General features: G+C 49.1%; 1 protein-coding gene across 8 annotated transcripts in view; it reads left to right on the top strand.

Annotated features, from left to right (window-relative positions):
* CDK20 (cyclin dependent kinase 20) overlaps nucleotides 1-20,910 on the top strand; it is a 65,541-nt gene that overhangs the window by 32,643 nt on the left and 11,988 nt on the right. For 5 of the 8 annotated variants that reach the window (XR_004621731.1, XM_034647070.1, XM_034647068.1 and 2 more), the window contains one exon: nucleotides 269-478. The exons of 2 other annotated variants lie outside the window; for them this stretch is intronic. Coding sequence is in view for 4 of the 6 variants with exons in the window: in XM_034647070.1 (XP_034502961.1) it covers nucleotides 269-478 (210 nt within the window). In the remaining 2 variants the exon portion in view is untranslated. Of the gene's footprint in view, nucleotides 1-268; nucleotides 479-20,910 lie in introns of those variants that run through there. One more of the 8 variants, XR_004621733.1, reaches the window with a different exon arrangement.

The raw sequence follows: 20,910 nt of genomic DNA, 5'->3' as shown, positions 1-20,910 counted from the left end.
CTGGGGGCAACCGCCGTGCACGTCTGCCCCCCACCCCAGTCCTGGTGGCGCCACTCAGCCCTTGGGCATTTCCCTACGCCCCCAGTGCAGCCACTGCTCTACCCCGGAGCCCCGTGTCCGAGTTGTGCTCGGCACCATGCTGTGGCTCCCGAGGGTGGGGACGGTGCCTTTTCCACCTGCGTGTCCCCCGTGTGCGCTAGGTGACGGTCATGTTGATGAAGTGAATGGCCCACGTATAAGTTGTTCTTTTCCTTCTACCGTTGCCCAGGGCACAGAGATCTGGTCGAGCCCCCAGCAGCCTGCTGCTGTGGTGAATTTGGTGACCTACCCCCGTCTGCAGCTGGTCGTCACCGCAGACAAGCAGGGCCTGATCAAGGTGTGGAAAGCGCAGAATGGGAGGGAGCGGGCCTCCTTCTCCCTGCCTACCTTCTCATCTGCGTTGCAGGCCTGTGACCATCCGGAGGGCCCCTTCCTGCTGGTAAGTGACGGGCTCTTGGGAGCCTCTGCAGGTCCTAGCTGTCTCCTAGGGTCATGGACACTGTGCTGTGACCAGTGTGATGGGTGGCGCCTGGAGCCCGGCACGCAGTACGGCAGAACAAGCCGTCGTGCGGCTGCTTGGTCCTCCAGCTCAGCTGCCCCCAGCAGCCTGTCTCCGTAGCCCCGTCTCTGCCTCGGTAGCCATCAGCGAGACCCAGCCATGTGCGGCCCGCGGGTTCTGTTCATGTGCCCCTGTTGTCCTGTCCCCTGACCTTGCAGGCAGTCTCTCTTCTCCCTGCAGTTCCTTCTCTCATCTGCATTCTTACCCTTCCTTCCCTGTTTCAAGTCCCAGCTAAGGCCCAACTCGGGAGAAACTGAGGCATGTTTGACAAAATGTGGTATTTGCCCAGGACGCTAAAAGCCTCTTACCAGAATGTCCATTTAAAAGTGACTCCTGGGCATTGGGAGGGTTTGGCCAGGAGAAACAAGGAAAGTGGGTTTAAGGTGGCAGGTGCAGGAAGTGGCTCTCAGCTGGTGGCAGTGTCCCCACCTGTGGGGAAGGAGGCCTTGGAAGGGCTGGGCAGGCTGGCGTCCCGGGTTTCAAGAGGAGCGGGCATCTGGGAGGAGGTTCATAATGCACACGGAACTGACTGGAAGGGGACTAGGCTTAGCAAACAAAATAAGGAACATGTGGTGAAACAGATTCCACGTAAACCATCTGCAGCTGTTGAAGACGACTTCGGAATAAGCGTAATTGGGGTCCCCAGATCAGTTTGAGCGTCTGTTGGGTCGATGAAGAGGCCGCTGTGGTTCTCTCAGGGAGAGAGACCGGTTATTTGTTTGCAGAGCACGGTTAGTAAAGGTAGGATGCGTGCGTCTACCGGATGATATCCGCGAGGAGAAAGAACAGAAATGTCTAGACCAGGATTCAGGAGGTTTAGCACAAGTCAGAGTGGAGCCCAGCACTGTGGCTACTTTGCCCCGGAGACGCTTCCTCCAAGGCACTGAGAGGCCGTAGACCTTTGACGGCCCAGGGGATGAGTTGGGAGTGCGGGCTCACTGAGGGCAGAGCCCTGAGCCTCTCCTTACACAGGCAGGATGTCAGGTGTTGCCGCCCAGTGGAGGGTCTGCAGGTTGGCCGTGCCCCCCATGGCTGCAGCCCAGCACCCCGGCCCCTGGGAGGAGTAAATGAGAGCCCTTCCTGGGGAAGGATAAGGCACCCGAAGCCGCATGTCATTTCTGTTCTGAAATGCAGTGTTCAGCACACACTTAGGGCCAACGAGGCATGTGAGAGAGAACGTGACCTCAAGCGGCGGGGTGAAGCGCAGAACGGCAGTCCTCGCACCGAAACGCCGGGGTTGCTGTGTGTAGGGAGGTGGATTCCAGCACAGAGCTCAAAGCTAGGAAAAATGACGTAACAGATTTAGAAAAGAACCAAATAATTCCAGAATAGAAACACCGAGTACAAAGGTTAAGTGGGTGGGTGGGTTTCATAGCAGGATGGACAGTGGAATCACACTGAGATGGGGGGGCAGGGAGCCTGTGGGCCTGTGGCGATATCCCATTTCTTAACTTGGGTGGCAGCGTGAATATTTGCTTTGTGATGATGCATTGAGCACTGTTTGTGTTTCGTGCACTTTTCAGTATGGTGTTTTCTGCATCCATGAAAAAGTTAAGAGGTCTGGAATGAAATGTAGATATTGAGTGAGGTACATGGAAAGAGAGGGCAGGAAGTGTAGACCAGTCCTTCTCAGGCTTTAGTGGCATGTGAACCACTGGGGATGTTGTTTAAATGTAGATTGCAATTCGGCGGGTCCCTGGGGATGCCTCGATTCTAACGTGTGTGTGTGTGTGAGTGTGAAAGAGAATATGCAAACAGGGAGGGGGAGAGAAAGAGTCTGAAGCAGACTCCCCACTGAGCGTGGGGCCCATCATGGGGCTCGATATCACAACCCTGAGATCATGATATGAGCTGAAATCAAGAGTCGGACACTTAGCGACCTGAGCCCCTCAGGCGCCCCTGGATTCTGACGTTTTAAAACCTTGGTAGCATCAGTACTGCCGGTCTGCAGACAACACTTTGAGGAGCGAGGCCATAAAGGATCCGTGGAAAAATTCTAATATTTGGTATCAGGAGCAGGTGAGGGAGTGAATGGGTCAAAAGCAACACTTGAAGAGATACTGGCAGATATTTCTCCAGAACAGACTGAGGACATTGATGCATGGAATCAAGAAGGTCTACAAGCCCCAAGTGGGATAAACAAAAATAAATCTGCATGTGGGCCCACCAGAGGGAACTGAGATTACCCGAGGACCAAGAAAGCCTAGCTGGTAGAGCCAGAGCACGCAGACTCCTTCAGCGTCGGACGTACTGCGGGCAACAGTGGATCTCAAGGACCATCGAATAGGATCTTGAAAGAAAGAACTGCCAGCCAGGAATGGCATAACAGAAAGTGTTCCCCAGGAATGAAGGGGAATAAAGGCGTCTCCGATAAAACGCAGCATTAGCCGCAGCTGCAGCACCGCCGAGAAGAACACGGGGGGACTCGAAGCAGAAGGCAGGTGAGCAGCGCTGCAGTCCCGGGGCGGCGGGAGAGGCTGCCGAGCGGCTAGGTGGGGACTAGGAGGCCTGAGAGTATCGACTGTGAAACGGCAGGAACCGCGTCTCGTGGGTTTTAAACTCCGTGCAGAAAAGAAACAAGGGGTGTTAGCATTTGTGTTCGGAGAAGGTCATGAGAAACTAAACAGTCCGGGATCCTTGAACCGTTTGGTACCATTCCTGTTATGATGGGCGGTGACGTCTATAAGGCCAGGCCGCATGTAGGACCTCTCTCCGAGCTCCTGGAAGAGAAATGAAGGAGCGTATAGCCTCAAAGTCCTAAGGGCAGAAGGGGCAGGGTCAACCCTGACCCCAAGTTCGGCTTGATTATCAAGAGTGATGAAGCCACATGAGCACCAAGAGGTAATTTGTCACATGATCAGGCTTTTGGGGACCGAGGCTCCCAGGGAGCTGGGTCTGAATGGCTGGAGGCAGCAAGGGGGAGTGACTGGCCTGCTCTTCCTGTGGTTGGGGTAGTGTGGAGGGAGGGCTGCGGCCTGGGCCGGGCTTCTGTGGTTTGAATTCTCCACGGGTGGCCTTTATCCACTTGCCTGGATGTGGAACAGAGGGTGGGATGGGCAGGCTGAAAAGTTGTCTGCTGTCAAACATCAAAGAGTCAGATTCCAATAAGTTTCCCTTCTGGGGACTTTACTGTAATTCTGTCTTCAGGCCGATGACTGAAATGTGCGTGGTTTGTTTGTTTTTAAAGATTTTATTTATTCAGGAGAGAGAGAGGCAGAGGGAGAAGCAGGCTCCCTGCTGAGCAAGGAGCCTGATGCAGGACTCGATCCCAGGACCCTGGGATCATGGCCTGAGCCGAAGGCAGCCATGTAACCGACTGAGCCACCCAGGTGGCCTGAAATGTGCACGTTTTATGTCCTTGAACCTGGACTTGTGTAAGCCAGCCATATACGTGGCGCTCTGGGGGGCCTCATGCCAAGGCTGGCATCTGAGGGGAGGTTCTCTTGTATGGCTCTTTCGGAAGCTCAGCGTTGTATAGTCGAGAAGTGAAGTGAGTGCCTGGTCACTGTCGGCATGTCTGGGTCTCCAAAGGGGATGGGGGTGTCTGATATGTGCAGAGAGATGTATGATTGCTGTCTAGGTCTTGGGGTGTCTGGGAGGCAAGAGTTCCCGAGGTCTTCACCAGGAGGGAGAATTTTGGATGAGAAGCTTTGTTTCTGGCCACAAGGCTGCAGCACTGGCAATGGCCTAAGAGCGTAAGCGTGTGTCTGCAGCTGGAAGCTGGGGCTTCCACGGCTAAGGTGGCTGCCCGAACTTTGGCCGTTGGTGCTAACCGTGGGGTCCACCCTTTATTGGGGATATTCCAGTTGGTGGAGGAGCCGCAGCAGTGGGCTCCGTGTGTGATGGTGGCTTTGCTACCTGTATAGCATGGGAACCCCCTTTCCTGTTCATTCAGAGGGTGGCCTTCTCCAGTGTCCTTGCACGTGGCAAGGGTCTGAGGACAACAGGAAGCCACTTCCTCCCGCAGAGGGAAAGCCCAACATGGCCCAAGCCTGCCTGGATTCTGAAGATGCCATTTTTATCTCAGCAGGGAGGCTTGGGTGGCCCGGCAGAGGCTGCAAGGTGCTCCCCCACGTCCCGAGGCGTGACGCCGACACGGGAAGGTGGGGGCCTAGGACCTCTGAGCACCAGCCTCGGCACAAGGGCCCGGATGCGGCCGGCAGCCTTCACGCTCGTGCAGTGTTATGTGACCCCAGGACAGCAGGCTTTGGCCAGAAGCACTCATTTTCTTGGGGTTGCCCTCTAGGGGGATGGGGCAGGATCAGCCCCCTGCCAAGATTAGGCTCAGATTTGGAGATGGCTAACTCTGTACATGCACCAGTAGGGTATGGAATGGGGTATCCGCTGCCCCCCCCCAATTCATATCTACCCGGAGCCTCAGNAAAGAACTGCCAGCCAGGAATGGCATAACAGAAAGTGTTCCCCAGGAATGAAGGGGAATAAAGGCGTCTCCGATAAAACGCAGCATTAGCCGCAGCTGCAGCACCGCCGAGAAGAACACGGGGGGACTCGAAGCAGAAGGCAGGTGAGCAGCGCTGCAGTCCCGGGGCGGCGGGAGAGGCTGCCGAGCGGCTAGGTGGGGACTAGGAGGCCTGAGAGTATCGACTGTGAAACGGCAGGAACCGCGTCTCGTGGGTTTTAAACTCCGTGCAGAAAAGAAACAAGGGGTGTTAGCATTTGTGTTCGGAGAAGGTCATGAGAAACTAAACAGTCCGGGATCCTTGAACCGTTTGGTACCATTCCTGTTATGATGGGCGGTGACGTCTATAAGTCCAGGCCGCATGTAGGACCTCTCTCCGAGCTCCTGGAAGAGAAATGAAGGAGCGTATAGCCTCAAAGTCCTAAGGGCAGAAGGGGCAGGGTCAACCCTGACCCCAAGTTCGGCTTGATTATCAAGAGTGATGAAGCCACATGAGCACCAAGAGGTAATTTGTCACATGATCAGGCTTTTGGGGACCGAGGCTCCCAGGGAGCTGGGTCTGAATGGCTGGAGGCAGCAAGGGGGAGTGACTGGCCTGCTCTTCCTGTGGTTGGGGTAGTGTGGAGGGAGGGCTGCGGCCTGGGCCGGGCTTCTGTGGTTTGAATTCTCCACGGGTGGCCTTTATCCACTTGCCTGGATGTGGAACAGAGGGTGGGATGGGCAGGCTGAAAAGTTGTCTGCTGTCAAACATCAAAGAGTCAGATTCCAATAAGTTTCCCTTCTGGGGACTTTACTGTAATTCTGTCTTCAGGCCGATGACTGAAATGTGCGTGGTTTGTTTGTTTTTAAAGATTTTATTTATTCAGGAGAGAGAGAGGCAGAGGGAGAAGCAGGCTCCCTGCTGAGCAAGGAGCCTGATGCAGGACTCGATCCCAGGACCCTGGGATCATGGCCTGAGCCGAAGGCAGCCATGTAACCGACTGAGCCACCCAGGTGGCCTGAAATGTGCACGTTTTATGTCCTTGAACCTGGACTTGTGTAAGCCAGCCATATACGTGGCGCTCTGGGGGGCCTCATGCCAAGGCTGGCATCTGAGGGGAGGTTCTCTTGTATGGCTCTTTCGGAAGCTCAGCGTTGTATAGTCGAGAAGTGAAGTGAGTGCCTGGTCACTGTCGGCATGTCTGGGTCTCCAAAGGGGATGGGGGTGTCTGATATGTGCAGAGAGATGTATGATTGCTGTCTAGGTCTTGGGGTGTCTGGGAGGCAAGAGTTCCCGAGGTCTTCACCAGGAGGGAGAATTTTGGATGAGAAGCTTTGTTTCTGGCCACAAGGCTGCAGCACTGGCAATGGCCTAAGAGCGTAAGCGTGTGTCTGCAGCTGGAAGCTGGGGCTTCCACGGCTAAGGTGGCTGCCCGAACTTTGGCCGTTGGTGCTAACCGTGGGGTCCACCCTTTATTGGGGATATTCCAGTTGGTGGAGGAGCCGCAGCAGTGGGCTCCGTGTGTGATGGTGGCTTTGCTACCTGTATAGCATGGGAACCCCCTTTCCTGTTCATTCAGAGGGTGGCCTTCTCCAGTGTCCTTGCACGTGGCAAGGGTCTGAGGACAACAGGAAGCCACTTCCTCCCGCAGAGGGAAAGCCCAACATGGCCCAAGCCTGCCTGGATTCTGAAGATGCCATTTTTATCTCAGCAGGGAGGCTTGGGTGGCCCGGCAGAGGCTGCAAGGTGCTCCCCCACGTCCCGAGGCGTGACGCCGACACGGGAAGGTGGGGGCCTAGGACCTCTGAGCACCAGCCTCGGCACAAGGGCCCGGATGCGGCCGGCAGCCTTCACGCTCGTGCAGTGTTATGTGACCCCAGGACAGCAGGCTTTGGCCAGAAGCACTCATTTTCTTGGGGTTGCCCTCTAGGGGGATGGGGCAGGATCAGCCCCCTGCCAAGATTAGGCTCAGATTTGGAGATGGCTAACTCTGTACATGCACCAGTAGGGTATGGAATGGGGTATCCGCTGCCCCCCCCCAATTCATATCTACCCGGAGCCTCAGAATGTGGCCCTATTTGGAAATGGTATCCGGTTAAGGATTTCAGGTAAAATCCTCCTGGATTTAGCCTGGGCCCTCCATCCAATAGGTAGTGTCCTCATAAGGACAGTATGTGTACCTGTGTCCACAGAGAAGGCCATGTGCATACAGGGGCAGACAAGTCAAGGAAAGCTCTGGAACCTTCAAAAGGAGAGGGCCCTGCTGGCACCTGATTTGGGGCTTCTAGCCTCTAAAATTGTGAGAGAATAAATTTTTGGTTTTTTAAGCCACCTAATTTGTTACTTCAGCCCTAAGAAATTAATGTAAGACCCTAAAACAGAACACTCAGGGCACCTGGCTGGCTCAGTCAGTAGTGTGGGCAAACCGCTGGCGGGCTCAGTGGGTTGAGTGCGCAACTTTTGATCTCAGGGTTGTAGGTTCGAGCCCCACATCGGGTGTAGAGATTACTTAAAAATATAATCTTTAAAAAAAAAGCCTGTAACACTTAAGGAAGTTTGGAATGAAACGGAGGGAAAATGACGCACTGGAGATGCTAACCAGAAGCAAGCTGAGGTGAGATCAGAAGACTTCAAGATAAAAGTCATCTCTAGATGTTCGGGGGCACTTTANGGGAGCTGGGTCTGAATGGCTGGAGGCAGCAAGGGGGAGTGACTGGCCTGCTCTTCCTGTGGTTGGGGTAGTGTGGAGGGAGGGCTGCGGCCTGGGCCGGGCTTCTGTGGTTTGAATTCTCCACGGGTGGCCTTTATCCACTTGCCTGGATGTGGAACAGAGGGTGGGATGGGCAGGCTGAAAAGTTGTCTGCTGTCAAACATCAAAGACAGTCAGATTCCAATAAGTTTCCCTTCTGGGGACTTTACTGTAATTCTGTCTTCAGGCCGATGACTGAAATGTGCGTGGTTTGTTTGTTTTTAAAGATTTTATTTATTCAGGAGAGAGAGAGGCAGAGGGAGAAGCAGGCTCCCTGCTGAGCAAGGAGCCTGATGCAGGACTCGATCCCAGGACCCTGGGATCATGGCCTGAGCCGAAGGCAGCCATGTAACCGACTGAGCCACCCAGGTGGCCTGAAATGTGCACGTTTTATGTCCTTGAACCTGGACTTGTGTAAGCCAGCCATATACGTGGCGCTCTGGGGGGCCTCATGCCAAGGCTGGCATCTGAGGGGAGGTTCTCTTGTATGGCTCTTTCGGAAGCTCAGCGTTGTATAGTCGAGAAGTGAAGTGAGTGCCTGGTCACTGTCGGCATGTCTGGGTCTCCAAAGGGGATGGGGGTGTCTGATATGTGCAGAGAGATGTATGATTGCTGTCTAGGTCTTGGGGTGTCTGGGAGGCAAGAGTTCCCGAGGTCTTCACCAGGAGGGAGAATTTTGGATGAGAAGCTTTGTTTCTGGCCACAAGGCTGCAGCACTGGCAATGGCCTAAGAGCGTAAGCGTGTGTCTGCAGCTGGAAGCTGGGGCTTCCACGGCTAAGGTGGCTGCCCGAACTTTGGCCGTTGGTGCTAACCGTGGGGTCCACCCTTTATTGGGGATATTCCAGTTGGTGGAGGAGCCGCAGCAGTGGGCTCCGTGTGTGATGGTGGCTTTGCTACCTGTATAGCATGGGAACCCCCTTTCCTGTTCATTCAGAGGGTGGCCTTCTCCAGTGTCCTTGCACGTGGCAAGGGTCTGAGGACAACAGGAAGCCACTTCCTCCCGCAGAGGGAAAGCCCAACATGGCCCAAGCCTGCCTGGATTCTGAAGATGCCATTTTTATCTCAGCAGGGAGGCTTGGGTGGCCCGGCAGAGGCTGCAAGGTGCTCCCCCACGTCCCGAGGCGTGACGCCGACACGGGAAGGTGGGGGCCTAGGACCTCTGAGCACCAGCCTCGGCACAAGGGCCCGGATGCGGCCGGCAGCCTTCACGCTCGTGCAGTGTTATGTGACCCCAGGACAGCAGGCTTTGGCCAGAAGCACTCATTTTCTTGGGGTTGCCCTCTAGGGGGATGGGGCAGGATCAGCCCCCTGCCAAGATTAGGCTCAGATTTGGAGATGGCTAACTCTGTACATGCACCAGTAGGGTATGGAATGGGGTATCCGCTGCCCCCCCCCAATTCATATCTACCCGGAGCCTCAGAATGTGGCCCTATTTGGAAATGGTATCCGGTTAAGGATTTCAGGTAAAATCCTCCTGGATTTAGCCTGGGCCCTCCATCCAATAGGTAGTGTCCTCATAAGGACAGTATGTGTACCTGTGTCCACAGAGAAGGCCATGTGCATACAGGGGCAGACAAGTCAAGGAAAGCTCTGGAACCTTCAAAAGGAGAGGGCCCTGCTGGCACCTGATTTGGGGCTTCTAGCCTCTAAAATTGTGAGAGAATAAATTTTTGGTTTTTTAAGCCACCTAATTTGTTACTTCAGCCCTAAGAAATTAATGTAAGACCCTAAAACAGAACACTCAGGGCACCTGGCTGGCTCAGTCAGTAGTGTGGGCAAACCGCTGGCGGGCTCAGTGGGTTGAGTGCGCAACTTTTGATCTCAGGGTTGTAGGTTCGAGCCCCACATCGGGTGTAGAGATTACTTAAAAATATAATCTTTAAAAAAAAAGCCTGTAACACTTAAGGAAGTTTGGAATGAAACGGAGGGAAAATGACGCACTGGAGATGCTAACCAGAAGCAAGCTGAGGTGAGATCAGAAGACTTCAAGATAAAAGTCATCTCTAGATGTTCGGGGGCACTTTATAATAATAATTAGATTAGCCTCCCAGGAAGATAGAGCAAGGCTAAAATTGGCCTAAATATATATAATATAGAACAAAATTGGTGGAATTTCAAGGAGAAATGGTCAGATCTAAAGACATCCTGAGAAGTTTGTTACACAGCTGAAGGGCAATGATCTGGNAGTCAGATTCCAATAAGTTTCCCTTCTGGGGACTTTACTGTAATTCTGTCTTCAGGCCGATGACTGAAATGTGCGTGGTTTGTTTGTTTTTAAAGATTTTATTTATTCAGGAGAGACAGAGGCAGAGGGAGAAGCAGGCTCCCCGCTGAGCAAGGAGCCTGATGCAGGACTCGATCCCAGGACCCTGGGATCATGGCCTGAGCCGAAGGCAGCCATGTAACCGACTGAGCCACCCAGGTGGCCTGAAATGTGCACGTTTTATGTCCTTGAACCTGGACTTGTGTAAGCCAGCCATATACGTGGCGCTCTGGGGGGCCTCATGCCAAGGCTGGCATCTGAGGGGAGGTTCTCTTGTATGGCTCTTTCGGAAGCTCAGCGTTGTATAGTCGAGAAGTGAAGTGAGTGCCTGGTCACTGTCGGCATGTCTGGGTCTCCAAAGGGGATGGGGGTGTCTGATATGTGCAGAGAGATGTATGATTGCTGTCTAGGTCTTGGGGTGTCTGGGAGGCAAGAGTTCCCGAGGTCTTCACCAGGAGGGAGAATTTTGGATGAGAAGCTTTGTTTCTGGCCACAAGGCTGCAGCACTGGCAATGGCCTAAGAGCGTAAGCGTGTGTCTGCAGCTGGAAGCTGGGGCTTCCACGGCTAAGGTGGCTGCCCGAACTTTGGCCGTTGGTGCTAACCGTGGGGTCCACCCTTTATTGGGGATATTCCAGTTGGTGGAGGAGCCGCAGCAGTGGGCTCCGTGTGTGATGGTGGCTTTGCTACCTGTATAGCATGGGAACCCCCTTTCCTGTTCATTCAGAGGGTGGCCTTCTCCAGTGTCCTTGCACGTGGCAAGGGTCTGAGGACAACAGGAAGCCACTTCCTCCCGCAGAGGGAAAGCCCAACATGGCCCAAGCCTGCCTGGATTCTGAAGATGCCATTTTTATCTCAGCAGGGAGGCTTGGGTGGCCCGGCAGAGGCTGCAAGGTGCTCCCCCACGTCCCGAGGCGTGACGCCGACACGGGAAGGTGGGGGCCTAGGACCTCTGAGCACCAGCCTCGGCACAAGGGCCCGGATGCGGCCGGCAGCCTTCACGCTCGTGCAGTGTTATGTGACCCCAGGACAGCAGGCTTTGGCCAGAAGCACTCATTTTCTTGGGGTTGCCCTCTAGGGGGATGGGGCAGGATCAGCCCCCTGCCAAGATTAGGCTCAGATTTGGAGATGGCTAACTCTGTACATGCACCAGTAGGGTATGGAATGGGGTATCCGCTGCCCCCCCCCAATTCATATCTACCCGGAGCCTCAGAATGTGGCCCTATTTGGAAATGGTATCCGGTTAAGGATTTCAGGTAAAATCCTCCTGGATTTAGCCTGGGCCCTCCATCCAATAGGTAGTGTCCTCATAAGGACAGTATGTGTACCTGTGTCCACAGAGAAGGCCATGTGCATACAGGGGCAGACAAGTCAAGGAAAGCTCTGGAACCTTCAAAAGGAGAGGGCCCTGCTGGCACCTGATTTGGGGCTTCTAGCCTCTAAAATTGTGAGAGAATAAATTTTTGGTTTTTTAAGCCACCTAATTTGTTACTTCAGCCCTAAGAAATTAATGTAAGACCCTAAAACAGAACACTCAGGGCACCTGGCTGGCTCAGTCAGTAGTGTGGGCAAACCGCTGGCGGGCTCAGTGGGTTGAGTGCGCAACTTTTGATCTCAGGGTTGTAGGTTCGAGCCCCACATCGGGTGTAGAGATTACTTAAAAATATAATCTTTAAAAAAAAAGCCTGTAACACTTAAGGAAGTTTGGAATGAAACGGAGGGAAAATGACGCACTGGAGATGCTAACCAGAAGCAAGCTGAGGTGAGATCAGAAGACTTCAAGATAAAAGTCATCTCTAGATGTTCGGGGGCACTTTATAATAATAATTAGATTAGCCTCCCAGGAAGATAGAGCAAGGCTAAAATTGGCCTAAATATATATAATATAGTGGGTGTGCCCACTGCGAAAGCTTTGAAGGCAGTGAGTTTGCTCTGGCTGGTGCCGAAGTCGGAGACTGGAGACTAGGGGGCACTCACGTGAACCCCACTGGCTGCTGTGTTGGGGGCCTGGGAATGCCCCACTGCCCACCACGGGGAAGCCTCAGTTTTGCTTGCGGCCACAACAGACTGAGCTGCCAGCAGCCCCACTGGGACCCCAGGGGCAAACCTGGCCCTCGGCTCGGCCTCATGTGACTTCTCTGGCCCGTGGATTATTTGGAGACGCTACATGTAAATCATTTAAAGTTAAATTACATGTGTGTGCAAGGTCAGCATTGAGGTTTTTTTATTTACAAATGGGTTTCCAGAATTTGTAGGAAAGGCCATCCTTTCTTCGCTGAATTACAGCAGCACCGTTGTCAGAATACCAGCATCATGTGTGAGTCGATTTCCACTGTAAGGACAGACATGGGCTCTCGTTGGCTGTACACTTAGAAGTCATGACCTCCAGCATTNGATCCCAGGACCCTGGGATCATGGCCTGAGCCGAAGGCAGCCATGTAACCGACTGAGCCACCCAGGTGGCCTGAAATGTGCACGTTTTATGTCCTTGAACCTGGACTTGTGTAAGCCAGCCATATACGTGGCGCTCTGGGGGGCCTCATGCCAAGGCTGGCATCTGAGGGGAGGTTCTCTTGTATGGCTCTTTCGGAAGCTCAGCGTTGTATAGTCGAGAAGTGAAGTGAGTGCCTGGTCACTGTCGGCATGTCTGGGTCTCCAAAGGGGATGGGGGTGTCTGATACGTGCAGAGAGATGTATGATTGCTGCCTAGGTCTTGGGGTGTCTGGGAGGCAAGAGTTCCCGAGGTCTTCACCAGGAGGGAGAATTTTGGATGAGAAGCTTTGTTTCTGGCCACAAGGCTGCAGCACTGGCAATGGCCTAAGAGCGTAAGCGTGTGTCTGCAGCTGGAAGCTGGGGCTTCCACGGCTAAGGTGGCTGCCCGAACTTTGGCCGTTGGTGCTAACCGTGGGGTCCACCCTTTATTGGGGATATTCCAGTTGGTGGAGGAGCCGCAGCAGTGGGCTCCGTGTGTGATGGTGGCTTTGCTACCTGTATAGCATGGGAACCCCCTTTCCTGTTCATTCAGAGGGTGGCCTTCTCCAGTGTCCTTGCACGTGGCAAGGGTCTGAGGACAACAGGAAGCCACTTCCTCCCGCAGAGGGAAAGCCCAACATGGCCCAAGCCTGCCTGGATTCTGAAGATGCCATTTTTATCTCAGCAGGGAGGCTTGGGTGGCCCGGCAGAGGCTGCGAGGTGCTCCCCCACGTCCCGAGGCATGACGCCGACACGGGAAGGTGGGGGCCTAGGACCTCTGAGCACCAGCCTCGGCACAAGGGCCCGGATGCGGCCGGCAGCCTTCACGCTCGTGCAGTGTTATGTGACCCCAGGACAGCAGGCTTTGGCCAGAAGCACTCATTTTCTTGGGGTTGCCCTCTAGGGGGATGGGGCAGGATCAGCCCCCTGCCAAGATTAGGCTCAGATTTGGAGATGGCTAACTCTGTACATGCACCAGTAGGGTATGGAATGGGGTATCCGCTGCCCCCCCCCAATTCATATCTACCCGGAGCCTCAGAATGTGGCCCTATTTGGAAATGGTATCCGGTTAAGGATTTCAGGTAAAATCCTCCTGGATTTAGCCTGGGCCCTCCATCCAATAGGTAGTGTCCTCATAAGGACAGTATGTGTACCTGTGTCCACAGAGAAGGCCATGTGCATACAGGGGCAGACAAGTCAAGGAAAGCTCTGGAACCTTCAAAAGGAGAGGGCCCTGCTGGCACCTGATTTGGGGCTTCTAGCCTCTAAAATTGTGAGAGAATAAATTTTTGGTTTTTTAAGCCACCTAATTTGTTACTTCAGCCCTAAGAAATTAATGTAAGACCCTAAAACAGAACACTCAGGGCACCTGGCTGGCTCAGTCAGTAGTGTGGGCAAACCGCTGGCGGGCTCAGTGGGTTGAGTGCGCAACTTTTGATCTCAGGGTTGTAGGTTCGAGCCCCACATCGGGTGTAGAGATTACTTAAAAATATAATCTTTAAAAAAAAAGCCTGTAACACTTAAGGAAGTTTGGAATGAAACGGAGGGAAAATGACGCACTGGAGATGCTAACCAGAAGCAAGCTGAGGTGAGATCAGAAGACTTCAAGATAAAAGTCATCTCTAGATGTTCGGGGGCACTTTATAATAATAATTAGATTAGCCTCCCAGGAAGATAGAGCAAGGCTAAAATTGGCCTAAATATATATAATATAGAACAAAATTGGTGGAATTTCAAGGAGAAATGGTCAGATCTAAAGACATCCTGAGAAGTTTGTTACACAGCTGAAGGGCAATGATCTGGGTGTGCCCACTGCGAAAGCTTTGAAGGCAGTGAGTTTGCTCTGGCTGGTGCCGAAGTCGGAGACTGGAGACTAGGGGGCACTCACGTGAACCCCACTGGCTGCTGTGTTGGGGGCCTGGGAATGCCCCACTGCCCACCACGGGGAAGCCTCAGTTTTGCTTGCGGCCACAACAGACTGAGCTGCCAGCAGCCCCACTGGGACCCCAGGGGCAAACCTGGCCCTCGGCTCGGCCTCATGTGACTTCTCTGGCCCGTGGATTATTTGGAGACGCTACATGTAAATCATTTAAAGTTAAATTACATGTGTGTGCAAGGTCAGCATTGAGGTTTTTTTATTTACAAATGGGTTTCCAGAATTTGTAGGAAAGGCCATCCTTTCTTCGCTGAATTACAGCAGCACCGTTGTCAGAATACCAGCATCATGTGTGAGTCGATTTCCACTGTAAGGACAGACATGGGCTCTCGTTGGCTGTACACTTAGAAGTCATGACCTCCAGCATTTTCTTATTTCAAAAATAGATGGATTTCTTTAAAAACTTTCAAGTCAGCTTGTCAATTAAAAAATTTTTTTTTATTATGTTGAGTTAGCCAACGTATGTACATCATTAGTTTTTGACGTAGAGTTCGGCAATTCATGAGTCGTGTAGAACTCCCAGTGCTCATCGCAACACGCCTGTCAATTTCTTTAAAACTCCCTACGGGGCTTTTGATGACACTGAACCTATACATTGATTTGGGGACAGCTGACATCTACATACGTAGTCTTCTAAGTCACAAACACGGCATATGTGTCTCCATTTAGATGGGCCTTCACTTATGTCTCTCAACAAAGTTTTGTAGTTTTAAGTGAACAGGGCTTGCATATATTTTGTTAAAATTATTCATTGGTATATTACACTATTTTAAATGTTAATGTTTTAAAGTTTAATTTCTGATTTTTCATTGCTAGTATATAGCATATATAGAAATGTGTAAATACAGACTATGGACTCTGGGAAACAAACTAAGGGCTTCAGAGGGGAGGGGGGTGGGGGAATGGGATAGGCCGGTGATGGGTAGTAAGGAGGGCACGTATTGCATGGTGCACTGGGTGTTATACGCAAGTAATGAATCATGGAACTTTACATCAAAAACCAGGGATGTACTGTATGGTGACTAACATAATATAATAAAAAATATTAATTAAAAAAATGTATAAATAATATATAAATGTGTAGTTCTGTATTTATAAGGAAATTGCTATACATACTATACGTAGCACACATAGAAGTTACCTCTGTATAAATATACGTAAGAATACATTTGAATTTTGTATATTTACCTCATATCTAGCAACCTTGCTAAACTCACTTATTTTAGTAGTTTTTATTTTTTGGTAGACTGTAGAAAATTTTCATAGGTAAAGATTTTCTTACGACACAAAAAGCACTAACGTTACAAGAAAGAAACAGATCTATTTGCTGCCATCGAATTCAGAAATTTTGCACTTAGAAGGTTTTGTTCAGTAAAAGAAAAGTGCAAAGCTTAGACTGGAAGAAAATATTTGTAATAATGCAACTTCTTTTCAGGACTTGTCCAAAATATATAAAGAACTATTATCACTCAGTAGGTAAGCGACAGCCCAACTTTGGAGTTAGGCAGAAGATTTGAACACTTACAGAAGAATATAAACAGGTAGCCATTAGCGCATAGAGAAGCTCGGCAGCACCAGTCATCGACGAAATGCAGTTTAGAACCATGGTGAGATATGGCACCATATTGGTCTGAAGAACTGAAATTAAACGCCTGTTTACAAAGATGTGACACAAGACTTCAGAGAATTGTTTGACAGTTATTTTAATATTAAAAAACACTTCCCACATTATCCAGCAGTTCCTTTTTCAGCTATTTACCAATGAGATAGGAAAATCTTTACACGAAAGACTTTATACAAATGTAGGAGCCTAGTAACAATAGCCAAATTGGATACAATCCGAGTGCTTAAGAACAGGTGGATTTCCAAAATGGTATATGCGTGCGATGGAAAACTACTCAGCACAGAAAAGAAACGGGGCTGCGGATCCATGCGGCAGCGTGGGTGAACCTCAGAAACGTGCTGAGAAAAAGAACCCAGACACAGCCGCGTGTGTATATGCTGTGTGGTTCTGTTTCTGGGAAGTTCTACTCCCGACAGAACAAATCTTCACTGTCAGCAGACCGGCGGTTCCTAGGGATGGAGGGGACTGTGAAGAGACACAGGAACTGTGGGGATGATGGAGACTGTTCTAGAACTGGGTTATGGATCTAGTAAGTCTGACTTCCCTTACTCTTATTTTTTCAAGGTTTCCTTAGCTACTTTCATGTTTATTTTTCCATATGAACTTTAGAACCAGAGTTTCTGTCTCCTGGAAAGAAAATGATATCTTCATTGATATCATTTGGTTTAAATACTAACGTGGAGACAATGGACATCTTTATGATGCTGAGTCAGTCTGTCCAAGAATAAATGATGTATTTCCATTGGTTCAGGTTTGCTTTTTATGTTCTTCAGAAGTGATTTCCTTTTTTCCTCAGATAAATTTTGCACATTTCTTTTTGTTAACTTTATTCCAAAGTATTTTATCACTCGTTGCTGTTCCATTGATATGGGAAGGTATTTTCTTTTCCATTGTTTTCTAACTGGATGTTGTTTGTTTAAATGAAAGCTGTTGTATTTTATATTGTGTCATCTTACTGAATTCTCCTGTTTGCATTTATTTTATGATTGATTCTCTTAATTGTTTTAGGTGAACACTTTATCATCCATAGGTAGAGATATTTATTTTTTTCAAGCCTTAGGCATCCAGTTGCTTTTTCTCTGGCTGCTCCGGCCAGTACTTCCAGTACAATATTAATTAATTAGTGGTGGCATCGGTGGCCATTTCTCCTTGTAGCTGACTGTGGTGGGATGACCTGGAGCTTCCCTGTGGTGGGTGGGGTGCTGGCTTCAGGAATAATGTTAATGAAAGATCCATCAGTGACCATTTTACTGTTTTCAAAAATCATGCTTAGGTGTAGAATTTTGTGAAAGGCCTTTTCAGTATGCAGATAGAATTACAGGATTTCTCTCCGCAGGTTTGTTATGGTGATTTATTGGATTTTTAAGATATAAACCATCATACATTTCTTTTTAGTGTCCTGATGCATTCTAAATGTTGGCGTTTTACCAGGATTTGGATCTGTCTGTGGGGGATTGGTCTGTAGTTTTTTTGGTCATCTTTATCAGGTTTACATATAAATGCTGTACTTCATTCAAGGAAAGTGAACATTTTTTTCTTTTTTAATGCCCTGGAACAGTTTAAGTTGCGTTGGGATTATCTGGTTTTTCAGTTTGATAGAATTTATTTTTGATGTTATTGGGTGCTCGGTCCTTTTTTTGGGGGGAAGTTTTAAAACCATTTTCTCTGGAAATGGGTCTGCTCAAGCTTTTCTTTGTCTGCTAGGATCAATTTTAATATACCGTGTTTTCCTAGGAAACTACCCACTGTATCTAGGCTTTCAACTTTTTATGTATACAGTTGTCTAGAATACTCTTGAGATTTTTTTCCTTCAAATTTCCTCTATTTGAACATTTCTTTCTGCCCTGTCAATTTTTAAATTTTTTATTTAAATTCAATTTATTTAATATATATTGTATTATTAGTTTCAGGGGTAGAATTTAGTGATTCATCAGTTGCATAGAACACCCAGTGCTCATTACAGCAAGTGCCCTCCTTAATGCCCATCACCCCAATTACCCCATCCCTCAACCCACCTCCCCTCCAGCAGCCCTGTTTGTTTCCTAAAGAGTCTCTTATGGTTTGCCTCCCTCTCTGTTTTTATCTTATTTTGTTTTTCCTTCCCTTCCCCAATGTTCATCTGTTTTGTTTCTTAAATTCCACATAAAAGTGAAATCGTGTGGTGTTTGTCTTTCTCTGGCTGATTTACTTTACAGTAATACCCTCTAGTTCCATCCACGTTGTTGCAAATGGCGAGATTTCATCCCATTGTGTGTAAATACCACACCTTCTGTATAGCCGTCATTTCTTCTTGTGCGTATGTGCTTTCTCCACTTTTTTGTGATTATATTAGCTAGTGCCTTGTCTGTTTTATTTAATATTTCTGTTGATTTCCAGTATCATTTCCTTTTATTCCATTGTGATCAGAGTGTTGTATTACTTTACCGTATAGGATTTACTGAGGTTTCTTTGTGACTGTATATTCAGTTTTTGTGAGTGTGTGCGTGTGCTTGCAAGGAAGGTGTATTCTCCATTATTGGGATGCAAAGATCCAAAAATAGTCATGATTAAGTTTATTGTTAGGTCTTTTTATTAGAACACAAATGGGGGAGGAGCTGAGAGAGGGAGGGGGAAAGAATCTCGAGCAGACTCCGCATTGAGCGTGGATCCTGACATGGGGCTCTATCTCACAACCCCAAGATCATGACCTGAGCTGAAACCAAGATTCCAGCTCTCAGCCGACTGAGCCACTCAGGTGCCCCAGTTACATTGTTAGGTCTTATATTTATTTACTTTTCGTCTACCTGGCCTTAGACTGAGAGTGTTATTATTGTTTATTTTTACATAATGATAAGTTTAATTCATAAATATTGTGTTTCACTTTGTTTCTCTCTGTGTTTGCTTTGTGAAGGTGATTGGGGTGTTTCTTTGATAGCTATCAGAGGTTTTATTTCTTCATTGTGAATTACAGCCTTTAGTGTTGTTAACCTTGAAAAAAAAAAAAGCTGCCAGTTATTTTGCTAGCAAAAATGGGTTTATGTGGGACTAGCAGACAGTTCAGTTCCAGACAAGCTAGCTGCGGCAAAACCATAGAGAAGTCCAAAACAACAAGAGAAAGCTGCTTTTATAGAGGAAAAGGGAGGGGGGAGGGGCTGTTGCAAAGTAAAAGTCCATTGGAAGTATAGTGGCTTCTCATTGGCTGAGCTGTGCCGTCTCTCATTGGCGGGGCTGTTGCTGGGACGGAAGAAACCGGCCTCCTCCTGCTGGGATATTAAATGGCATCCTCCATTGCAGTATCCCATAGGTTTTGGACCGTTGTGTATTCATTCTCGTTGGTCTCCATAAATTGTTTAAATTGTTTTTATTTCCTGGTTTATCGAGTCATTCTTGAGCAGGATGGTTCTTAGCCTCCAAGTGTTTGAGTTTCTTCCAGGTTTTTCCTTGTGGTTGAGTTCCAATTTCAGAGCGTTGTGGTCTGAGAATATGCAGGGGATAATTTCAATCTTTTGGTATTGGCTGAGACCTGTTTTGTGTCCCAGAGCATGATCTATTCTTGAGAATGTTCCATGGGCATTTGAATAGAATGAGTATTCTTTGGTTCTGGGGTGTAGTGTTCTATATATATCTATGAGGTCCAACTCGTCGAGTATGGCATTCAAAGCCTTTGATTCTTTGCTTAGTTTTTGCCAGGGTGTTCTGTCTATTTCTGATAGTGGGGTGTTGAGGTCCCCTACTATTACTGTGTTCTTATCTATATGTCTCTTTATTTTGGTTAAGAGTTGGCTTGTGTATCTTGCTGCTCCCCTGTTGGGGGCATATATATTAATAATTGTCATATCCACTTGTTGAATACTTCCTTTAAGAATAATATAGTGCCCTTCTGTATCTCTCTCTATGGCCTCTAGTTTAAAATCCAGTCTATCTGATATGAGAATTGCTACTCCAGCTTTCTTTTGAGGTCCATTTGCGTGGAAGATGGTACTCCATCCCCTTACTCTAAGTCTGAATGCATCTTTGGGTTCAAAATGAGTCTCTTGTAGACAGCAAATGGATGGGTCATGTCTTTTTATCCAATCTGCAACCCTGTGGCGTTTTATGGGAGAGTTTAAGCCATTTAGATTGATAGAGATTATTGACAGATATGATTTTAATGATGCCATTTCTCTTTAAAGTCTTTGTATCGGTTGTGACTTGCTGCTCTGTATCACTCTTGGGGCCTTTTTACCTTTATAGAGCCCCCCTTAATATCTCCTGTAGGGCTGGTTTCGTGGTTACGAAATTGGTTAATGATTGGCGATTTTGGAACGTCTTTATTTCTCCATCAATTCTGAATGACAGCTTTGCTGGATAAAGGATCCTTGGCTGCATGTTTTTCTCTGAAAGAGCTTTAAAAATGCCCCCCCAAGCCTTTCTCTCATTCCAGGTCTCTGTAGACAGGTCTGACGTAATCCTGATACCTTTGCCTTGGTACGTGAGAAATTTCTTTGCCCTGGCCGCTTTCAATACTGTATCCTTGGATCTAATATTTGCGAATTGCACTATGACATGCCGTGGCGTAGGTTTGTCCTGGTTGAGCTTGGATGGGGTCCTCTCTGCCTCTTGGACACGAATGCTTGTTTCCCTTGCTAGATTAGGGAAGTTTTCAGCTACAATTTGTTCAAATATCTCTTCTAGACCTCTGTTTTTCTCCACCCCTTCAGGGATGCCGATGATTCTGACATTGGATCGTTTCATAGAGTCAGTAATCTCCCGTAATCTACATTCGTGGGCGTGGATTTTTTTAAGACCAGCTTCTATTTTCGTTTTTTCTTCTACTAACCCATCCTCCAATTCGCTAACGCGTTCCTCTGCCTCGGTGACCCTGGCCGTCAGAGCCTCTAGTTTTGACTG

The sequence above is a fragment of the Ailuropoda melanoleuca genome, chromosome 17, assembly GCF_002007445.2.
Source record: "Ailuropoda melanoleuca isolate Jingjing chromosome 17, ASM200744v2, whole genome shotgun sequence".
Taxonomy (NCBI): Eukaryota; Metazoa; Chordata; class Mammalia; order Carnivora; family Ursidae; genus Ailuropoda; species Ailuropoda melanoleuca.
Note: the sequence above shows the minus strand (reverse complement) of the source record. Positions and strands in the feature narration are given on the sequence as shown.